General features: G+C 31.7%; 4 protein-coding genes across 7 annotated transcripts; 1 reads left to right on the top strand and 3 right to left on the bottom strand.

Moving 5' to 3' along the window:
• Nucleotides 1-799: 799 nt before the first annotated feature.
• Nucleotides 800-2,290, bottom strand: LOC104648104 (NAC domain-containing protein 2-like). The gene is made up of 3 exons (XM_010324673.3): nt 2,087-2,290; nt 1,705-1,991; nt 800-1,599 (listed from the first exon to the last, which is right to left on the bottom strand). Exons 1-3 carry the CDS (start codon nt 2,256-2,258, stop codon nt 1,006-1,008), a joined length of 1,053 nt encoding a protein of 350 aa, XP_010322975.1. The 5' UTR covers nt 2,259-2,290; the 3' UTR covers nt 800-1,005.
• Nucleotides 2,291-5,964: 3,674 nt separating this feature from the next.
• Nucleotides 5,965-11,197, bottom strand: LOC101255411 (AP2-like ethylene-responsive transcription factor At1g16060). 4 transcript variants are annotated; one of them, XM_019214164.3, is made up of 8 exons: nt 10,871-11,197; nt 10,709-10,791; nt 10,456-10,464; nt 10,186-10,274; nt 9,973-10,046; nt 9,850-9,900; nt 7,720-7,805; nt 5,965-6,609 (listed from the first exon to the last, which is right to left on the bottom strand). In XM_019214164.3, exons 1-8 carry the CDS (start codon nt 11,014-11,016, stop codon nt 6,191-6,193), a joined length of 957 nt encoding a protein of 318 aa, XP_019069709.1. In that variant the 5' UTR covers nt 11,017-11,197; the 3' UTR covers nt 5,965-6,190. The 4 variants fall into 4 exon arrangements, with proteins under 4 accessions (XP_019069709.1, XP_004241671.1, XP_019069711.1 ...); XM_004241623.5 differs by having other exon boundaries at nt 7,729-7,805; XM_019214166.3 differs by having other exon boundaries at nt 9,850-9,891.
• A 2,688-nt stretch (nt 11,198-13,885) lies between these two features.
• LOC101255706 (probable folate-biopterin transporter 3) lies at nt 13,886-19,361 on the top strand. The gene is made up of 5 exons (XM_004241624.5): nt 13,886-14,920; nt 17,197-17,456; nt 17,767-17,862; nt 18,143-18,313; nt 18,475-19,361. Exons 1-5 carry the CDS (start codon nt 14,557-14,559, stop codon nt 19,084-19,086), a joined length of 1,503 nt encoding a protein of 500 aa, XP_004241672.1. The 5' UTR covers nt 13,886-14,556; the 3' UTR covers nt 19,087-19,361.
• Nucleotides 19,362-19,754: 393 nt separating this feature from the next.
• On the bottom strand, nt 19,755-21,980 carry LOC101256007 (aspartyl protease family protein At5g10770-like). The gene is made up of 2 exons (XM_004241625.5): nt 21,681-21,980; nt 19,755-21,126 (listed from the first exon to the last, which is right to left on the bottom strand). The coding sequence occupies exons 1-2, from the start codon at nt 21,823-21,825 to the stop codon at nt 19,853-19,855; spliced, it is 1,419 nt and encodes a 472-aa protein (XP_004241673.1). The 5' UTR covers nt 21,826-21,980; the 3' UTR covers nt 19,755-19,852.
• Nucleotides 21,981-23,044: the final 1,064 nt, after the last annotated feature.

The raw sequence follows: 23,044 nt of genomic DNA, 5'->3' as shown, positions 1-23,044 counted from the left end.
TGAAAGTATTATTTATTACTACTATATATAAATATATACGTAGCTTCATTTTATTTCTAACTACATATCAATGTGGAAATTTTGTTTCCATACTAAAAGACTTCCTCCGAATTAAATTTTACACCAACAGTTACTCCCTCATGATGCTTCATTATTATATAACTAAAACTAATTAATGGCTCCACAAATTATTATTACTACTTCCTTAGTTCCTTTATAGTTGGTATTATAAAAGTTATGAACAATTCTTAAGTTTGACTTATATATTCATTGTTAATTAATTTTTACTTCTTTGTCTCTTAATTTATGTGATACTATTCATTTGTCAAACAATTTAAGTTTGATTAGAAATTTACGTATGAAAGCTTCAAGTTTTTTTTAAAAAAAAAAATTGTATATTTATAAACTACATAAAAATATTGTAAGTCACAATAATTGAAAATTCATAAATAATTTAAAAGAAATATGAAAAATTTATGGTTAAAAAAATAGACTTGTTCGAATCTCAAAATTCAAAAAGTGCAACATAAATTAAAACGGAGGGAGTAATTTTTTTTTAAAAAAAAATCTGTTTATGTACTTTTGAATTATAAAATAACTAATGCTAAGTGAAGTTGAAAAAAATCAATTAATTTTTATATTAACATAAGACAAATATTTTTTTAAAATACATTACAATTAGAAAGAAATAAAGAAAGTGAATACTAGTAGCATAGTCATAAAATTCGGAAACAAATTAGAAAAAAACATAGACAAAGATAAAATTAAGGAAAGATAAAAATTACTATTAGAAATAATATTTGAAAAAACAGAAATCTTATAAAACAATTAGTCTAAAAAATTGATTACAAGACCCAGAGCGATCCAACAAAGAGGAAAAGTAGTGGTATCTAAGGAAGCAAAACAAAAATACGAGCTCCTAGAGAGATAAAATAGAATCACAAACACTATATTACCAAATGTCCTTGTTGTGTTATATATGGTGGTATTGTTTGGTGAAGAACCTTAAATTTGAAGAGATTGCCAGTATTCCTCAAAGGACTCATCTGGAGGCGAACTATCGTGTAATATGTTATGCAATCCATCCAAATCCAAATCAAAATTAGTTCCCTCAATTTTCCCTTCATTACTCTGATTTTGGTAAACATTCGTCGAGGTTTGATCTGTCGGATCCACAAACACCCCTTTTCCCATTGGCACAATATTGCCTTGAAGTGGCGTTGAGTTAGTATTTGATGTTTGACCAATCTCGAATAGTGTTGACTTAGTATATGACATTTGATCAATCTCGAATGGTGTTAAATTAGTACTTGATGTATGGTTAATTTCAATTGGTATTGACTTAGTATTTGATGTTTGACCAACCTCATAAGTGGTTCTCATACCATCCAATATTAATGCAGCCTGACTATCACATAGATAATTTGAACTCATGGTTGTATCATGTGGCGGATCAGATGCGATGAATTTTCGCTTTACTGATAGTTGTGGTTCTCCATTGTTATTATGATCACTCATGAGGAGATTGGGGTCAGTTAAAGTTTCCTCTTTGACTTCTGGTTTTTTCTTATAAATTCTGCAGGCTGCAATATCCTCGTACTGCAAGTAATATACAAAGCAAAGAATAATCTTAGTAATCTATGTTTCGGTCAGCAATATGAAAAATACGATAGAAAACTAGTTAAGAAGAGACGGTATGCATACATATTCGTCCTCTATTGAGGGTTTGACGATCTTGCAAGAAATTACATACTCGTGCATTATCCATTGTGCGGGGATGTCGTCACCTTCTGGGTTTTTAAAATAGTATTTAAGTGTGGTCTTTTTACCCAACTTAGAACCATCTTGAGCGACTACTATACTTTTTTTGTTCGTTGATTTCCAGTATCCTCTTCCGTCTCTTGTAACCCGAGAAGTGTTTTTCGTTCCATTGACATACTTTCGATCTCTCTTCGTGAAGAAGTACGTATACTCCCCATCCATATTAACTCCTGCAATACTTATATAATCAGCTTGAAGTTTTTTTTACTTGTATGAAGAAAAAAAATGATGTTATATTAGTCATTCGAAGTTGAAGTTATGATACCTGGAAGGTAATCAGGGTCACATTCGTAGAGATCGACTAGAGGTATTATTCCGGGCAAGATATAGTTTCCGGTGACATAACGAAAAAGATAATATTGTAGTATCTCTTCATCCGTAGGAATAAACCTGAAACCCGGTGGGATTTGTTGCTTCCATTCTTCTTCTCCAGACATTAATTTGCCCTAGCTTAGATAATCGTTAACTTCTAATATGTGTCGTTTTTGTTTTAGATTTATGGTTGTCTTTTTATAGAATTTCAATTATTATGTGTTCTACTAGATTTAGACTTCCTAATTCTAATATATTTGAGCTATAAACTTTACCTTGAGTTAGATGGTTTAGATAATAAATATCTTTTAACCATCCCACTTTAATTACCATGGTAGTAACTTTGCCTTGTTTTACATGGTTTAGGTAATAAAAAATATCTTTTAACCATCCCAGTGTGATTACCAAGGTAAGTAACCAACCCACGGTCCATAACTCAGTAAGAGAAGTAGATAACTGAAGAGCAAAGGTAGCCATCAACACAAACAACTTTAGGTGCAAATCCAATATGATCGAAAGGATATAGATGGGCTTGGAGATAGGTCGGTTCGGTTCGATTTTGAAGATTGCTAAAATAGTGAAAAAAGAGAAAGGTCCCCAGGCTAACTCGCAGTACAGCATCTGTTTCAAAATAGTGCAAATGCATACACAGGAATCAGGATAAGTTTTCTTATTATTGTTGTTTTTTGGGTTAAGAAAAATAATTAAACAATCTTAATATAATATTTACATAAAAGGGTCAAAGATATTCTTAAACTATCTGAAATAGCTCATGTATATCCCCTTAAGTTATATTTTGGCTCAAAATTACTATTCCCATCAAATTATTGGGTCAAAAATGTCCTTCTTATTAATAGAAGTTTTTAAATGCCACATGACACACCAATAGAGTTCCACTGCCACATAGTCCAAAGGAAAAGGGTAAAAAATACCCTTAAACTATCTGAAATAGCTCATATATACCCTCAACTATATTTCGGCTCAAAACTATCATTCCCGTCAAACTATTGCGTTAAAAGTGATCTTCTTATTAGCGGAAGTTGTTAAATGCCACATGGATGTCATATTGCACGCCAATAGGGTTCCACTGTCACGTTGACTAAATTCCTAAATCTTAATTACTCGTGTTCCCCTCATTTCATTATTTTTCATAAACGATTTCAGCCCTACTCCCTCATTTTGCGGCTAGGGTTTCACAGTTTTCTTCGTCGCTGGATTTGTAAGTGGATATTTGTGGTTGTAGGTTAGTAAAACTTTTTTCTTCTTTTATTGTGTTTACAACCACGAAATCCACATTGAAATTCAACTCCGAAGAAAATTATGAAACCTTAGCCGCGAAATGAGAGAAAAGTTGTGAAATCCTAACTATCATACTTTAATATCATAAGCATAATAAAATAAGAAAAAATATTTACTAACCAACAACCATGAATATACACTTCGAAACTCAGCCTCGAAAAAAGCTACGAAATCCTAGCCGTGAAATAAGGGGAAAGTTCTGAAATTCTAATTATCATGCTTTGAAATCGTAAACATAATAAAATAAGAAAAAAGATTCACTAACCTACAACCATGAATATCCACTTTGAAACCCAGCCACAAAGAAAACTGTGAAACCCTAACTGCGAAATAACGGAGAACGGGTGAATCGTTTCGGGAAAATAATGAAATATGGGGGGGGGGGGGGGGGAAGTAATTAGGATTTAGGGATTTAGTCTATGTAGCGGTGGAACCTTATCGGCATGCAATGTGGCATCCATATGACATTTAACAACTTCCGTTAGTAAGAGTTACTTTTGACCCAATAGTTTGACGGGAAGACTAGTTTTGAGTCGAAATATAGTTTAACGGTAAATATGAGCTATTTTTAATAGTTTAAGGTATTTTTGACCCTTTTCTTTTAGTTTACGTGGCAGTGGAACCCTATTGGCATGCAATGTGGCATTCAAATGGCATTTAACAACTTTCGTTAATAAGAAGGGTACTTTTGACCCAATAGTATGATGGGAAAGATAGTTTTGAGCCGAAATATAGTTTAAGGATATATTTGAGCTATTTCGATAGTTTAGGGTATTTTTGAGTCTTTTCCATAATATTTATACTAAGCTACTGTAGTAATTCATGATAGGAAACGATACAGTAATTTTGGGGGTTAGAGATTTTAAAATTATTATATAATTACCTTATTAATTTAATTTACTATTTTGAAGTTTGGATTTGATATTATGTGATATGATAATTTGGTAATCATAATTAATTTGTTCAACTTATTCGATTAATATATACTTGTATAATAGAGTTTTATGACTTAGACAATTCAATAAAAATAGTCTCAATTAAATCATACTAACACATTACATATGTAGAAATATAGATGCAAAAGAAAATACAAAAAAATCTTTTTGTTAATCAATTACATTTTAATCAAAATGGAGTGTATATATTACATAGTGTGTATGTGTTATTCATATAACTATATACTTTTTTATAGTATTTGATATTTCGATATGTTATTCGTACATAACAAATACCATATCGAATATAAAAAAATTAAAATATATATCATATCAAACACTATAATATCAAATCACAATATCAAAAAATTTAATACAATATAATAATTAAGCATATACATTATACCATACCATGCTCACGTCTAAATTAACATATTATTTTTAATGAAATAGAATGCGATATAAATATATATATTAGCAAGGAAAAATAAATTACTTTTCTTATTCTAATTTTATGTGATACTTTTTGTTTCCCAAAATCTAATATAACTAAATTTTGAAGCTAAAATTCAAGCATAATATGGAAATATACCTTTTAAGTTGGTTATGCATAAATAAACACTTAAATTTGTATTAAATTGGACAAGTAGATACACATTTTCTATATGTCATAATACAGAACGCATGAATTGCCACGTAAGTAGAGGCGGAGCCAGAATTTTCAATAAGGGGGTTCAAAATCTATAGAAATAGACACATGAAGTAGTCGAAGGGGGTTTGATGTCTACTATTTATACATATAAAATTATTTTAACCATGTATAAATAATATAATTTTCCGCCGAAGGGCGAACCCCCTTCGTACAAGGTGGCTCCGCCCCTGCACGTAGGACTTCAAGTTATAGAGTGTGTGTCTGCTACTTCAATTTTAATAAAAATAAAAGTATTTATCTGTGTACACCTAAAATTGAAGGACATAATGTCAAATGAGGCCAAATTAGCTCCTAAAATTCTATTAGATCAACTCAATAATTAAAATTAATACACAAAGTGTCCCGTAATATAATATTTCCTCTGTCTATTGTTGATTGTCATGTTGCGTTTTTCAAAAGTCAATTTGACTAATTTTCAAAGTTAAATTATATTATATCAATTCGATATTTTAAACAAAAAATTTATATATTCAAAGAACGAAAAGTACTATAAATTGCAATTTTTTGCATATCAATATGATTAAAAAAAATATAATGTTAGTCAAAGTTTATATAGTTTGACTCTAAACTATGACAATTAAAAATGGATGAAGCGAGTATGAAGTATTTAAGGACAAAAATATAGCACTCCCTCTATCTACTTTTAATTGTCATGATTTCCATTATTAGAATCAAATCATAAAAATTTTAATTGACATTTTACAATGTATTTTTTTTATCATATTAATATGTAAAAAATTACAGTTTATAATACTTTTCATAAAAATTTTAAATATATAAATTTTTATTTATAAAATTAAAATAATACAATTTAATTTATTTTTAAAAATTAATCTAGGCAACGATAGAAAATCATGAACATAATAAATTAAAGTGGCTAATTGGTCAACTCATAAACTCTACGAGCCTCATTCATCTAAACATTAAAGTTTAAACAACCACATAATTACTAAGAAACATAAATAATACTACTCTATACCCTTAATTTCTCACCTCTCTTGAAATAAAGTACTCAATAATTAATTCTTCAAAATATCAAAACTAAGAAACAATTGATATACCCTTCACGTAACCAATTGTGGTGCAATGGTGAGGTGAGGTTGCTCCAACTTTAATCAGAGGTCTCGAGTTCAAATTCTGAGTAGGGAGAAAAAGATAAAAATTCCTCAAGTTGATGACATGATTCAAACATCATAGGCAACACAAATGACTCTAAATCTCCAAAAATAATATGACTATCCTCCACAAAGCTACTACTGGAATCTTGGCAGTCAAAGTACGTTTGTATGTCATCTGGGAATGTAGTAATCCTCCTACATTTCTCCACCTCCGGTGGTGTCTCCGGGCAGTCTACGACGGACGACGATGTCTTTTCTTCTTTGTTTGTGTTAGGCATGGGAATATTCATGTCATTAGGGTTTGCACCTAAAGAATTGTTGTAACGGCTGATGTCAAAATTTGTAACAGCGTTTGGTCCACGGTACTGTATAGCTGCCATATCATATGCAATTGCTGCTTCCTCTTCACTAGCTGCATGCATGTTAATAGTATTAATTAGTAACCGAGTGAAGTAACGAAAACATTCTTGAATTAGCTTGGCGCAAATTATAAGTTTTGTTTATAGATAATCTTAAAAACATCACTTTACGACCTTTTATAGCAACTAGCATGGTGCTCTTAATAAAAAATCGAGAGAGGTTAATTGAATAGCATATCTAGCAGTTGAAAGTTGGTGATCTAGCTAATATATCCAACGACCAACTAATATAATTAATCTAACTTGTTCTTCTCTGATTTGACTCATCTTTATTCTGTATCTGTTTCTATATTTTGATTCTTTTGGGATTGTTAATATTGAATTAGAGTGCGTTTGGATTGACTTAAAAAGGTGGAGTAGTTTTTAAGTTAAAAATAAAAAGTCAAACTAAAATAACTTTTTAGTCAAAAAATAAAAAAATAGAGGGAGACCTACTTTTGATTACTAAACTTATTTTAAGTCATTTTTATCTTATTTAAAGTCATTATTTACCTTGTCAAACACTTCATAATTTATTTTAAGTCATTTTTGACTTATTTTGAGTTATTTTTTATATTTGTCAAATACTTTCAAAAGTCAAAAATCTTAAAATTAGTAAGTTTGACCGACTTTCAACTCAATCCAATGGACTCTTAATATATATACAGGCCCTAAAATAGTAACTAAAGTAACTGAATGTACTCATAATGTACAATTATATAAAATTTCAATTTATGACACATTATTTTTCATTTTTCGAGAGTCAAACAGTTTAAGTTTGACCAATAATTTACGCATGAAATTTTCAAAATTTTTGAAATGAAATTTATATACTTGTACCACCTAAAAAGTACTATAAATCACAATATTTGACAACTCAAAATAGTTAAAATATGAATAGAAAATTTACGATAAAAAAAAATATATTTGAATCTCTTAATCCAAAAAGTACCACATAATTTGATACGAAGAAAGTAATAATATATAAGCTCTAGGTCCATGCAGTGACATATGGCATTCAAATAAACTCCCTTTGGTAAATTTTAGTTGTGCATTACTAAGCATCTTTTAAAAGATAATGATTGATATAATTTTATCACAATATTTATATTAATTGATGTTACCGTAAGTACCATATGTTCCAAGGTAGAGATACTTATTTCCAAACACCCTGCCAATGCGAGCCTCCCATCGTCCATTGTGATGGTGTCTACAAACATGCATGAGTAATACAAAATTTCGTTACACAAAGAACTTCAGTAATAAATCATACATTAAAGAAAGAAAATAAATAGATTTTTAATGTTTAATCTTTTTTCACTTTATGTGGTGTAATTGTGAGCACATGTTTATGAGAGGCGTGAAAACTTAAAACTGAAAAGCATTGTATTGAAAAGCTCAAAGTCAAGATTAGGACGACATATCAAATGGCACAAAAATTATGGGAAATGTTAGCTACAAGTTTGACTAAATAGGCTTTCTCATTATCTGATAGGTCCCGTGTTTCACTCATGTTATTCTCGATATTTAAATAATTCACTTAAAACTGAAAAGCATTGTATTGAAAAGCTCAAAGTCAAGATTAGGACGACATATCAAATGACACAAAAATTATGGAAAATGTTAGCTACAAGTTTGACTAAATATGCTTTCTCATTATCTGATAGGTCCCGTGTTTCACTCATGTTATTCTCGATATTTAAATAATTCACTTAAAACTGAAAAGCATTGTATTGAAAAGCTCAAAGTCAAAATTAGGATGACATATCAAATGGCACAAAAATTATGGGAAATGTTAGCTACAAGTTTGACTAAATAGGCTTTCTCATTATCTGATAGGTCCCGTGTTTCACTCATTTTATACCGATATTTAAATAATTCACTTAAAACTGAAAAGCATTGTATTGAACAGCTCAAAGTCAAGATTAGGATGACATATCAAATGGCACAAAAATTATGGGAAATGTTAGCTACAAGTTTGACTAAATAGGCTTTCTCATTATTTGATAGGTTCCGTGTTTCACTCATGTTATCCCCGATATTTAAATAATTCATGTGCTAAATGACCAGAAAATTTAGTCAGAATTTGGTCAGAAAATTTTTAAAATTATAATATTTTTTTAATTTTAAAATAAATTGATCTCTTTTTTACTTTTAATAAAAGAATTTAAAAAGTAAAATTACATAGAAAAAATTCATTCTGGCCAAATTTTCTGGCTGAAAAGATTTTTCCATAATTTATAATCAAACGCGATTTAATAAAATTATTATTTAATTTATTAAAATGTAATAAGTTAAACATAAACAAATGAACATATAATTATTCGGAGAAAGATAGTGTTAGTTTTGTTATAATTTCTAGCTCCGTCGTTGTACCTAGACCCTCCTAGATGGCTGGCCAAAACATGCAATAACTTCCCTTCGCTTTTTTCAATTGACAAGTGTTAAATGATCAGAAAATTTAAAAATTATAATATTTTTTTATTTTATAATATACTAATGTTTTTTCTATTTTTTAATAAAAAATATTAAAATTAAAAAAATTAAAAATTTATATTAAAAAAAATTCATTTTGATCAAATTTTCTATCCAAAAAGATTTTTCGTCGTAAAGATGGGCCTTTCGATGGCTTTAATAAAAATGCAGAACTTTTAGACCACTGCAACATGACTTTTGAGACAGTTTCAAGTGCCGAATATTTGGTTAGATACGCTGCATAATATGGAAACTCCCTTGATTTCAATTCGTGTGTTTATTTCGCTTTTTATATTAAATATTTATTATAATAAAATTAGAGGATATAAATATGCGTATTTTATTTATTTATTTTTATTTAAGATTAAAAGATTTAAATATCTATTATATTTTTAAATATATATATATCAACTACCAAGTTAGTCAAAATCCAAAATACATTAGAACGAATGAAGTGTACACGGGGAACATGACATGAGAATATTCACTCACAATCAACTCTAGCCAAGAAAATGTATATAAGCCTAGCGACGTTATTTTTTTCATTCATTTTTATTTATCTACTATATTAAAAATTTATATTTATTTTTGTTTGTCAAATTTGAAAAATGAAAAAATGATAATCATTTATGCACAAACATTTCTCAAAACATTAAATTTATTATATTCAAAGAGTGATTCAATAAAATTGTTATTCTATTTATTGTCTTTTATATGTCAAATCAATACTAAACAAATAATAATGAAAGGAATACGAGACTAATTAACTAATTACGTACCTTGCTACTCCTCTATATCTCGAGACTCCTCTTGAAAATCCACTACTTCTCCTTCAAAATAAAACACTCATTACTTAAATTAGTACAAAAATATAATTGGAACCTTTATTTTTCTATACATACCTTCTCAAAGAACCAATATATTCTTCTCTTGATTGAGTTTCCATTTCTTTTATCTCTTTTTCATAAGTAGACACCTACATTAATTATAATTCGTAGCAAAAGAAAATACAAATCAGGAATGTAATTAGTGATCATAGAACATAAATTTGCACTAACAAAGATTAATATATTGAGTATATAATTAAATAGAAGATGAAAGATTATATAAATTACAGAGAAATTAAGGATTGTGTGTTGACCCCAATACTTTAATGCTGCCAAGTCATATGCATGTGCAGCTGCTTCTTCCTCATTGTAGGCCCCTTTAAAAAATAAGATAAGATTTCATTCAATTTTGGCAAGCTGCTAGCAAAACTAAATTTCCTTAAACAAATTTAATTAAACCTTCCTTTTTAAAAATTGTAATATTTCATTAAAATATTGCTTAATAATTCCAAAACAGAAATTAATTTTTTATTTGAATGATAATGATAGAAAACTTACCCAAGTATACTGAATTTTAATTGGATGTCATCACGACCACCATTTAATCAAGAGCAACAAAAAGGAAAAAAAACTCCGATCAGATGTGTTGAACAATATCGTAATAAAATAATGATCACTAAATAGGAAATTAATTACAAATTAACAAATAGTTAAACTAAATACATCATATCAAATTATCAATAAAATATCGATTATAGCAGGTAAACTTTCTTATTTTCGATATTATACAAAAAAAAAAAAAAACACGAACCTTGTCTTCCTTTTTTAGTCTGCGATTCGTTCCAACAATTTTTATCCCATAAATGAGCTTCATATCGACCCGTCCATCTGTGCCTAATAGGAAAAAAAATACAGCAAACTTATCATCGTCGTAAACGAATATATGTATAAGTATGTATATATATATACATACCTGGTGACACCTCTGTATATTGAACTACGTCGTTGAGGCGGCGAGTCTCTGGGTTTTCGCTTCGTCTTCACTTTAGAAATGCTATTATCAGTATCCTTGTTGCTTAAACAAGTGTTTTGTTTACTCAATTTTGAGGTTTTCGCCATATATATTATTTGAAAGTTTGCCCAAATATAGTGAAGTAAATAGACAAAAAGGAGTATAGAAAGTGGAATAAAAATAGAGTGGGGTTTATGTTTGTATATTATATATTATATATAGAGAGAGTATGGATATTGGCCGGCGCTCGATCAATAATATTAGTACGTTTATTTATGTTTGTCTCTCTCATTCTTCATCGTATAGAAAATAAAATATATCACTCCTTCTGTTTCAAAATAAATTAACTACTTTTCTTTTTTAGTTTGTTTAAAAAAAATGATCTTTGTTTTTTATAATATTTTAATTTCAAATTTTTCATGTGACATGTTTAAGACCACAAAATTAAAGAATAATTTTGTATCTAACATTAATTTAGGACCACAAAATTCAAAAGTCTTTTTTATATTCTTAAATTTCGTGTCAAGTCAAATCAGATCATTAATGAAGAGAGTAACTGTTACTCTCTCTGTCCCATTTTATGTGGCACTTTTCATTTTCCGAGAGTCAATCAGTTTAACTTTGACCCGGCATTTGCGTATAAAATCTTCAATTTTCTATGAAAATGAAATTTATATATTTGTAAATTACGTAAAGAGTAATATAAATCACACTAATTAATAATTCAAAATGTTAAAAAAAACTTACGATAAAAAAATAGCCTTGTTTCAATGCAAAAAATATGACATGAAATGAAAGGGAGGAAGTATAATAATGCTGATTTGATAATATAAAAAGCATTTAGTTCGGTAACAAACTAGAAGATTTAGGGTATAGTGTCAACTGTCAAACATTTTGCACGTTTCCGACTTTCTTTTGCAGACATTTTAATTTTTTGAAAACCGGCCACTCACTTCCAAAAATAAGATTTAAGGTGGAAAACTAAGAATATGATAATATTGAATGAGATGGTAAAAGAGATAAGGATTGAGCTAAATAGTAAGGATCCACTAATGAGTTAAAAGGATTGTGGCTGTGTGTTGATGCAAGTAAAATCAGAGTGACTAGTCGTTGATCCACTTCTCTCTTGGTCCTTATTGACACATCGTTGTCCTCAATTATTTATATTTTACTTGATTACTTTCATATTATGGTTGGGTCCTACTCCTATCCTAAGCCAAGTTACATCGTTTAGGATGCGTTCAGTTTTGATAATCGTGTTTTTAATTTCTTAAAAATATTTATCTATAATCTAGATAAAAGTTATGTAAAGATAAGAATATGTGGTGATAAAAATAAAGCTACACGAAAAATTGTGAAAGTAAGGTGAATACAGGGTGAGTAATTTGTTTTACTGATTAAATAGACAATCGACTAACCCAATTGGGCTAGCAAATTTCCCTGAGGATGACTTGGACGATCGGAGCCTCTAATAGTTAATGATGACAGAGTCAAAAAATTTCATCACTAGAATTTAAAATATAAAATTAAGTGCATGCTCTTTAATTACGATTAATATATAAAATAATTTTAATTATATAACATAGTATAAATTTCTGAATTTACTCGTCTCCGCCCCCCTGACTGGACGGTATATGCTGGACCACGCCCAATATATAGAAATATGTAAATATTGAACAATTAAAATGTAACTCTCTTACAATAATATTGAAAAGGAAAACGTCAAAAGTATTACAATTTTCTTGAGATGATTTTTTGGGGGTTTAGGAAGATCTGGACTTCAAAATGCTAGATTTGGCCCAACACAGTTTTTTTTTGTTCATGGGCCTTCCAACCAATGCCGGACCGAACCAGTGTGTGTCACAAATAGAGTAGTCAAAACGGGTACTAAGCCTCGAGGGTCAAAGAATTTGATGGATTAGGATGGGTCGAATTTTTATTTGAAAATGATTGTTCCAACTCAATTCTAGAAGGGTCGACTGTGGTGGATTAGCTTTTTCTTTCTTTTCAAACTTAAATTATATAAGGGGTCGTTTGACAGGAAGTCTTAGGATAAATAGTCCATGTATTATTTCTGATAAGAATTTAGATATATGTATAACTAATTTATGGACTAGTTATACAACCTACATAGTATTAACTTTTTTTTAACATGTCTATCGAAATTATATGAAAGTACATGCTAATTACAATCATAACATACACTATGCATATGATTATTGGTGCTTTCAACAACAATCTCATATCTGAAATATATAATATCAAAAAAATAAAGAGATTTTCCTATCAAATATAACAAATAATGATGTTGTTTCAAGAATTCTAACAATTAAAGAATATAATAATAATTTTTTAAACAAATAAATAAGTAACAAAATTTTAAAAAATAAACTTGTAAATTAAAAGATAACCATGTCTTAGAAGTAGTTATTATTTTAATTCTAATTAAATTAATTTGTTTTGGTCCATGGATTGATCTTAACCCGACCTTGATCTATCCTGAAGAGTCGGAGCCCAATGCTTATTTGAGTCGGGCTTATAAACTTTAATAGGTTTGAAAATTGGAAAAATTATATAGTTTAGCAAATATATATTATTTAATTCCTAACATAACTACAATATGCAATAATTATAATTCGGAACTTACTTCTAGTTGTAATTACATTCTCTCCACTCTCTATGGAATCTCTCTCACCGCTCTTCTCTTTTTTCAATCATCTCTCCCTTGCCTCTCTCCTCTTCCTGCCCAGTCTTTCTCGCTTCACTTATGTCAATCTCTCTCACTTTATACAAACACAAAATACATATCTCTTCATTCTATATTCTTTTATACAAATACAAATCTTTCTTTGAACATATCTCTTTTGCCTTTCTCTTTCTCGCTTTATATATACACAAATTATACATATACAAAGCATACTTTGTGGTTATAGATAGCGAGAGAGACCAATCGAATATACAAATACAAATAGTTTAATTCAATTCAATTGTATACGAATTTAAATTGTATGCAGATATATAAATACAATGATTGACACAAATACAATTATATAATCGATTTATATATACGATTTATCTCTCTCCACTCTCCTCGTTATAACAGGTAACTACGAATTATAATTTGTAAACTATAGCTGTAAAATAGAACAATATTTTTGTTGAATGAGTATATGCGAAAATTCCCCTTAACTTAGAGCTGGCCGGAGATAAGTCCATTTTAACGGTGTAGTCACTAGTCAGTAGTCACGTAGCAAGGATGCAGGGAGGCTACTAGCGTCGGAGTCATCAATTCTAAGGAGAAAAAAGTTGGTGAAGGTAGAGAGAGAAAAATGCACGAAATGAAGAGAGAAATTAAAGCATGTAATTTTGGACCTTCATTATTATATTCAGTCGAACTAAAAAACTTAGTAGTGAAGTCAACACATCGATCTGCCCGATTGCTCGGCCCGCGTTTTTCTTCCTCATCGTTTTTCGTATTCCGTCAAGTTGACTTCACTGGTTTCCGATACCCAATGTACCTGAATTCAGTTCATCATCTTTCTCGAATACCAAATCCTCTTTTGATCACTCTATAATCCTCCAGTACTGCGTAGAGACTAAATTTTCAGATCTGAATCTCGTCAGTTGTCGTCGGAGCCACTTTAGTTATGGGCCAAGAAGATGCGGTTTCATTTGAAGGCCAACTACGCAGAGACGAGAAGCCGAAAGATAGAATTTCAGGTCTGATTTCTCGGCAATTTTATTGGTTAAGAAAACTAATTGAAGAGCTACACTGGAGCTTTGTTTCGTCTGTGGTTATTTTGTATGGGATAAATCAGGGTATGAGTTTGGGGCTAAGCCGAATTAGTACGCAGTATTATATGAAAGATGAACAGAAGTTACAGCCATCTGAAGCACAAGTTTATGTTGGAATAATTCAATTGCCTTGGGTTGTAAAGCCTCTTTGGGGACTTTTAACTGATACTCTTCCTATTTTAGGATATAGGAGGCGGCCATACTTCATTCTTGGTGGTAAGTTCATCATTTGCAAATGAAATCTGTTTTAACTTTTAGCTTAAATAAGTCAATTTTATGCTTTATGATTCTGCAATAGTCTATCTAGTGGATTATGCTAGCTGGCAATGTCATTTAGCAGAGCAATTTCGTCATATGTTTCGAAGTTGATGTAAATCTTCACGTTGGCTATTCAATCATTTTTATTTTTTTACAAGACTTTCAATCATTAAGCAACCATATTTTGATTTTTTTTTTTGCTCAATCTGTTTCTTGTTTCTGTATTCAACATTTATGATTTTATCCTTCGTAAAGTAATGGTAGTGTAATAGCACTGAAATATGTTTCACCATTGATCTGTAGTGAAACTATCTACTCAGGAGCAATTGCGATGACCAGCTGAAATTCCTAGAGTGTTAGGGGTTCCTTATGGATGTAAAGCTATATTTGATGAATGATTTATTATGCTATTATATGCATTACAAATATGACTTGACTAGACCTTTGTCTTCGTGTGTTAACTTTCCTGTATCTGTGATACGCCAAGGAGCTTCAATCTTGTCCCAAGCTACCATCATTTTGGTGATATGAGTTGTTCGCACTAGCTGTACAATACCAACAATAGTTTTCAGAAGCGGGTTCTTCTCTGGAATCCATGGTAATGATGATGCTTAATACATCATTAATATGATGTCACTGGGAGACGGAAGAATGTTTATGTGTTTTCCCGATAGTGACACTTCTCATTACCTTCTTATTGTGTTCCTCTCACCAATAAGAAAAATCGTGAGAGAGAGACGCTACTGTGCTCTCTGCTCCTTGTTCAAGAAATTCTAATGGATGGGTAAGAAGCTATCTTTTTACCTGTGTTCTGTTGTTCAGATCAAGGAGGCCTTTAAAAATAATTGAATGCTACGAATTTGAGCTCTCATTGAGGTCAGACCAACTCTAGTTTTATGGAGCTTGCTCATGGAAGTTGTGAGCTTCAAAAAATAAGAAAATTTGTCCAATTTATATGCTCTTTGGGATGATAAGAAGAGTTTAGATTACAATTTAAGATCTTCCTTCTTAATGAAGAGTACAAGCAAAGACTTTGTATGCAATTAGGAGGAAAAGGGAGGGGGTGGGGTGGGGTGGGACAACAGATATGACTGTGAGAAAAGCATAGGGGAGGAAAGAAGATAAAGTGAATATGTACCTTGGTTTGATTCCTGGGTCTGGAATGACTTTGCTATTCACTAACTGATCTAAAATGCAATTCAATTGGTATAGCTTCTTTACATCATACATTAATATTTCTTAAGATATAGACTGTTTGAGAGGTTAGTAGAGAACATTGTTAAGAAAGAGAATTGAGTTTACTTTCTTAATTTGAGTTTTCTTTAGAATCATAAAATTGTTATTACATTTTAAACCAACAGGATCATAACTTGGATTGCTAAAAATGTAGCAAACCAACTTGCACTTGTAATGTTTGTCTATAAAAATGATTCAATGAGCTTGATTCACAAAGTCCGGGAGGTTAGTGCATCATGGGTAACTTTGGTAAACTATTGGTGCTTGGAGAGTAATATAGTTACGAGAAGAAAACATTAACACCGGAAAGGGGGAGAGAAGTCATTGTCACATGGCTCAAAGTAGTTCAATTCCTTCTAGTCAAGAGTTATTTTCCTCTCTTTCTTTACACCACTTTCTGCTTAATTGGCTTGTGAAAATTGGGGTTCAGCTGTTCAAATTTGCCAACATCTAAACTAAACTTTTGGTTCTGTACAAGGGTAGTGCTTCTAATACATTTGCAACTAACAAATTAATGTATATCCCAAATACAAAATGCGGGTGATATAAGTTCATTCGGGTATCAGTCACATCGTGTGTAGGTGAGTATTAAATTATATTTTTCAAATTTTCGTTTGTTGGATGCTCTCTTTCCAGCAAAACAGCCTTGCAGCAGTCCATTGTGCTGGGAGAATGAGGTAATTATGTGAAGTCTCCAAAGCATGAAGTAGAACATTCAAGTCATTAGTCTAGTTACTTTATTGTAAAACCTATGTAAAGCCAAGCGTGAAGGATGAAATTGATAAGACGAAGAACCATGTTTACGTTTTTTCATCTTATACATGGAATCAAAAGAAAACATATCCTTGGTGCTTTTTCAAGTTTTTGTCAGCTGGTCTTAGTTTGATGTACTTTATTTAACCACTTATGAATTCAATAATCTCTAACTTCCAGATGCCGTGTAATTGAAATGGGAAACAGAAAATCATTCTTATGACTTACCTCACTTTGTTCTTTAGGTTTCATTGGTGTTGTCGCTATGCTTAGTCTGTCAATCAACCAGAACTTACACCTCGCATTGGCTTTGTTGTGCCTAATGGCTGGCAGTGCGGGAGTGGCAATAGCAGATGTAACTATTGATGCTTGTGTGACGGAGAACAGCATAAGCCATCCTTCTCTTGCTAGTGACATGCAAAGCTTGTGTGGTCTGAGCTCGTCAGTGGGGCAACTGTTTGGGTACGCAATCAGTGGGTTTTTGGTACATCTAATTGGATCCAAGGTTTCTTGACTGAGTTCTCTGTTATCTTTTCTTTTTTCTGTATGCAGTATCCTTTCGTCTTTTCGTTGAGGTTTGAAATTGATCAAATCATTTGTTAAGCCTGAGACTCTTACATTAAATTAGGGCAGTGCTATCTCAACAAATTTTATCACTTCCTGAATCATATCGGCAACTTAAACTACTATAGATTACTTTTTGATCATACCGAACCATCGTGCTGCATGATTAGCTGACTGTTCAAATACCAGTCGCTGTTTTACTGTCACTGGTATATTTCCCTGTTTACTGATAATAATGTTACTCTGGGCAGGGGGTATTTGGAGTTTTAAGCATCCCAGCTGGACTTGTCATTTTGGTAGGAATGATGACACGTGAAGCTCATGTACACAACGTTGCATATAAGCGTGTAAGTTGCCTTCGCTCATCTTCGAAATCTTTCATCTTCTTTTTGTCTCGGAGGCAGATCTAGGATTGAAATTTAATTGAATTCAACTTTTAAGATTCTTAGTAGGTGTACTCATGGTACTGTAAAATTATGATTTTTGATCTAATATTTCTTGATATATTAGTAGGATTTTACATATATATTTACACTCCTTATCGACATTTATGAGTTCAGATGAATCTGTAGCCAAAGTGCTACATCCGCCCCTGATTTGTCTCATCTATTTATGTTTCTGAGGCAGGCAAGTCAAAAGTTCATGGATGCTGGTAAGGCTATGTGGATGGCACTGAAATGCGAGAATGTTTGGAGGCCATGTATATACATGTACATTTCTCTAGCATTGAGTTTGCATATTCATGAGGGAATGTTTTACTGGTATACAGATGCAAAGGATGGCCCATCTTTCTCAAAGGTATTTGTATTATATCTCTACAACCTTTTGTTGACAACTTTGAAAATGATTCAAGACCTAACTTCCAGCTCATTATTTGAAAATTAGTCATTATCTTCTTCTCGAGTTGGAAAAGATCTTTTCAACACAGAAGTGTGAATTGTATTGCTATGTCTCTGCAGGAGATGGTAGGATCCATATCTTCTGTTGGTGCGGTGGGCTCTCTTCTTGGTGTTCTCCTCTACCAGAATGCATTTAAAAACCATCCCTTTCGTGGTGTACTTTTCTGGACTCAGTTACTATATGGTGCTTCGGGGCTGGTAGACTTAATATTGGTCTCACGTGTAAACTTAAGATTTGGTATCCCTGATTATGTTGTTGTTGTAAGCGATGCAGCATTCTCTCACATGATTGGGCGTCTCAAATGGATGCCTCTCCTTGTACTCAGTTCGAAGCTTTGCCCCTCGGGCATTGAAGGAACTTTTTTTGCTTTGCTAATGTCAATTGATCATATTGGTATGCTCACAGCATCCTGGGGTGGAGGCCTCTTACTTCATGCCTTCGATGTTACAAGAACACAATTTGACAACCTTTGGATAGTTATAGTAATTCGGAGCATTTTAAGAGTACTTCCAGTTTTCATTCTGTTCTTGATACCCAGCAGTGATCCAAATGCTTCTATTCTCCCATCCGAGATGTTGAAGAGTAAAAAGGGAGACGATATGTTGGAAAATCAGAACATGGAAATGGCTCCTCTTGTGAGCAGTGTTGATCAGCATTTAGTGGATACATGATCACGACACAAATAGCAAAACTGGAATAGCACATGTGCTGTTGAATTTTTATGCGCGCAGCATGACAGAAGCTATACAAGATGGATATACTAGCTTTTGGTAAAAAGAAGTTGAGTTGACTAAGCCAAGTTATTCCTACCAGTAAGGCTTAGATTTGTTGTATACATGTATTCCTTCACAACACTTGAGGAAAAATTGACCTTTGTGAAATTGTATGTACCAATGTTCTGTAGTTTCTTGGAATCTTTTTGTTAATACAGTTGGCTTTGGTCTTACTGTTGTAGCTTAGAGGAGCAGAAAGAATCTTTTGTTGGCTGGTGGGCTTAAGATTAACCATATCTTTGTACTTTAAAAGAGGACAGATATCATTATCTTCCCATAACCCAAGGGGCCATCAGCCATGTACTCAGAAAACAGAAGAAAGAAAAAAGAAAAAAACAACTGGCTCGGTTATCGAGACATTCCTGTGTTGCCATAGTATGTTTTTATATGCTTGTAAAACTTTAGAGTATGCCAAATTGTGACTTAAACTCATCTGCATAATATTTATTGAAGTTCACGAGATGATTAAGCATCAAACAAATTAGGACTAGTATTAGTGTACAGTTTACAATCTAAAAGAATTGCACTTGTAGGAAAATATAAAACTACATAGTTCCATTGAAACATTTTTAAAAACCTGTTTATATTAGAAAAAATAATCACTCTTAAAATTTCATTGCCAAAAAGTCACATTATTGACTTCTTTTATCTGCATGATGAAAACTCAGAAACTACATGTCTCTTTTGCAAATCCAACTTGTGACTGTTTTATATCATATATAACCCTAGTATTCTTCTGCTGATAATTTCCAATAATTCCAATCTCATCATCATATTGGAGGCTTGCTAGAGCCAAACAGACTTGTGATGCATCACTTTTTACAATAAAAAGAACCCCAGTAACATCAACTTCCATCTCAGCACCACCTTCAAACTGCATTTTAACAGTGGGAATATTCACTTCTTCATATGCAGAAAGATCAAAACAAGTATCAAGAATTGAAACTCCTTGTTTAAAAGGGTACCCTGAAAATTGTTTCGAGAACTCTGCTTTAACAGCTTTGTACATTGTTGGTGGGAGCCTTGTGATAACTGTACCAGAATCAATGATCATCCCAGTTTTCCCAAAAGCTGAATCTTGAATAGCCACCCCACCGATAGTAACCCCGGTTAGATTGAGAAAATAGAAGGTAACAAGCTGTGGATTTGCTAACATTCTAGTGTAGGAAATAGGTGTAGAGTTCTTGAAAATTGTAGTGTTACTGTCACCTCCTAATACTAATGAGCCAGAGGACTTAGCTTCAGCTGAAGGCAAACAGTAGGAGAAAACACCACCAAAAGTCTCAAATGTTTGAGATATCAAAGAAAGATCACTTCTTCCAAGTCCCATAATCCCTGAGGCTAAACCAAATAGACCTTTGTTATTTCTTCCACAACCAAAGACAAAATTCTCAACAGATGTGCTTCCAAGAACCAAATGATCTTGACCAAGTTCGCCTCGAGTGTAGGATCCATCACCATAGTTGACAACATAACTACAATCTTGTAAATCATTCCCACATGACCCTGAATTTCCAGTTGCAGACTGAAGTGTTTGACAAACCGACGAGTTGCATATAACTTTGCGATAAGTAGGAGAAACAGAGGGGTTAAACAGAGGTTCTGGTTGATTATAACATAGTCTACAAGGTTGACACTGAATCCATGTGAGATCACTTCCTGTGTCCACAATCACTGTCGTGTTTCGACCACCTAATGTTACTGTGACAATGTAGTTTAGACTATGCAGTTTGACACCAGAAGAAATAGGAATATTGTTTTGTGATGAAGTTTCAATTTTTCCAGATATGATGTTCTTGATACTGTCTTGTATTGACCGAACTCGAATATCATCATCAATTATCAGTTGTTTCTGATGATTTCTGTTCATGTTGGTAACTGATCCAGAGCAGTAATCTTTGTGCTGCATTTCCAATACTGTTGCTCCATTTTCACTTTCTGAAGAAAAAAAGAAGATAACAACACAGTTCAAATAGGTTATTACTGTAGTACAGAGTTTTAAGAACCTAAAGATTGGCTAATAGAATCACATTATAAAAATACTCCCTCCATTCACTTTTACTTCTCCCGATTATTGGACTTTGCATGTATCTTAAGAAACAATAATAGATATGAGTATTTTACAATATGCAATCAATGTTAAGGATAAAACCTAAAAAAAAAAATATGTTTTCAGTTGATATGCTTAAAGTTATAAAGAAAAAGCAAAAAAGTGTATTTTTAGTATAATGAAGAAGTAAAAATGAACGAACAAAGTAGTTTGTATTCCATTACCATCATTTTGCCTAGTGAAGAATAAATTAAAGTGGAAATGGTGGGGTGTTGAAGGTGACATATATAGCATATAAAAGCATGAAAAGAATCAAAACTATTAGGAGATCCCCATAAAAGTGTTGATGATATCAAAACAAAAAATTAAATGCCTTCTAATAATAAAATAATTGATCAATATGACTAGCTAGCTCTACAATCTTGTTTATGCAAAAACTCACTTGATTTTTGAGAATAACAACTTGGGCTATTGCTTTGATGTGTTCTTTGAAGTGTTTTGAGGTGAAGCCTTTGTTCATTGTTTGCATTACTTGAAGTGAGCAAAATGAAAAGAAGAAGAAAAACTAAATATGGCCAAGGAGACATTGTTTTTTTAAAGTTTGCAACTTTTTTAAAGATGGAATTTGAAGGTATTTTAGGAATGAAGGGAAAATAAAAGAAGATGGGAAGAATGAGAAGAGAGAATGGAGGGAGAGAGTATAGGGTGTGGATGAGATTCTTATGAGTTGGAATTAAGCATGAGAACAAAAAAATAGAGGCCGGTGAGATTTCAAAGTCAGAATTTTAAATTTATGAGTTTTTGAATTTATTACGTACAAATTCATCACTCATTTTTCGTTAGTGCTATTGGAATTTAATATTTTAGCATATTTAATGAATTTTCTAATACAAATATGTCACACCGGTCGTCATGAATCCTCACGAATGAACTCCCTTTAGCCACAACCTAGATATCCTCAATAGATGGAGATTGTAAAACCCTAGCCACCATACTAACGTAAAAATGCTTGTTCTTTCGATACGTATAATAGTGTATTTATACAATATATATTTCCTGACATAACATATAAATTAAGCAAAATTAAGCAAAAGCTACTGAATTCGTCTAAATTCGTATTTAACATGGTAACTCCGGCCCCGGTTGACAAGGATCTAGGACCCACAAATGCATGAAAAATTATTGAGAGTTCACGTGCAGATATTGGGGAAGACAAAGTTAATTGTATATATAATTGTTTTATGTATATTAGCAATTTCTTTGGTTTGCTTAGATAAAAGAGAGTACTCTCACTGTCCCTTCACGGTATCAACTGTGACCATACACACTACCAAAGTGAAACAATGCAGTGTGGGCTTTTGAAAGAAAACAAAAATAGGCAGTGGAGTGGAGTTATTTATGTTGGTGTTGTCAATTTTTTGTGTCTTAATTTGTCCCTTTTCCTAATCCTGCCTTATATGTCCGCACCATGTCGGCTAGAGACGGAGTCAGAATTTTCAATAAGGGGTTAAAAATTTATAGAAATAGACACATGAAGTAGTCGATCGAGATTCGACATCTACTATATATATATATATATAAAAAATTATTTTAAACATATATAAATCATATAATTTTTCACCAAATGAGATTCGAATGAACCCCCTTCGTACAAGGTGGCTTCGCCCTAGTGACAGTCACACCAAGAGTCTTTCGGTAATATGTGGAAATAATCATAGATCATTTTTTGACTGAAAATTTAGTGGGCAAATAGTGATTTTTTAGCACTGAACTGTCTCTTAATCAAATGAAAAGGCTCAAATATAT

This window comes from Solanum lycopersicum, chromosome 6 (genome assembly GCF_036512215.1).
Source record: "Solanum lycopersicum chromosome 6, SLM_r2.1".
NCBI lineage: Eukaryota > Viridiplantae > Streptophyta > Magnoliopsida > Solanales > Solanaceae > Solanum > Solanum lycopersicum.
The sequence above is the reverse complement of the archived record's forward strand: the minus strand, read 5'-3'. Positions and strand labels throughout refer to the sequence as shown.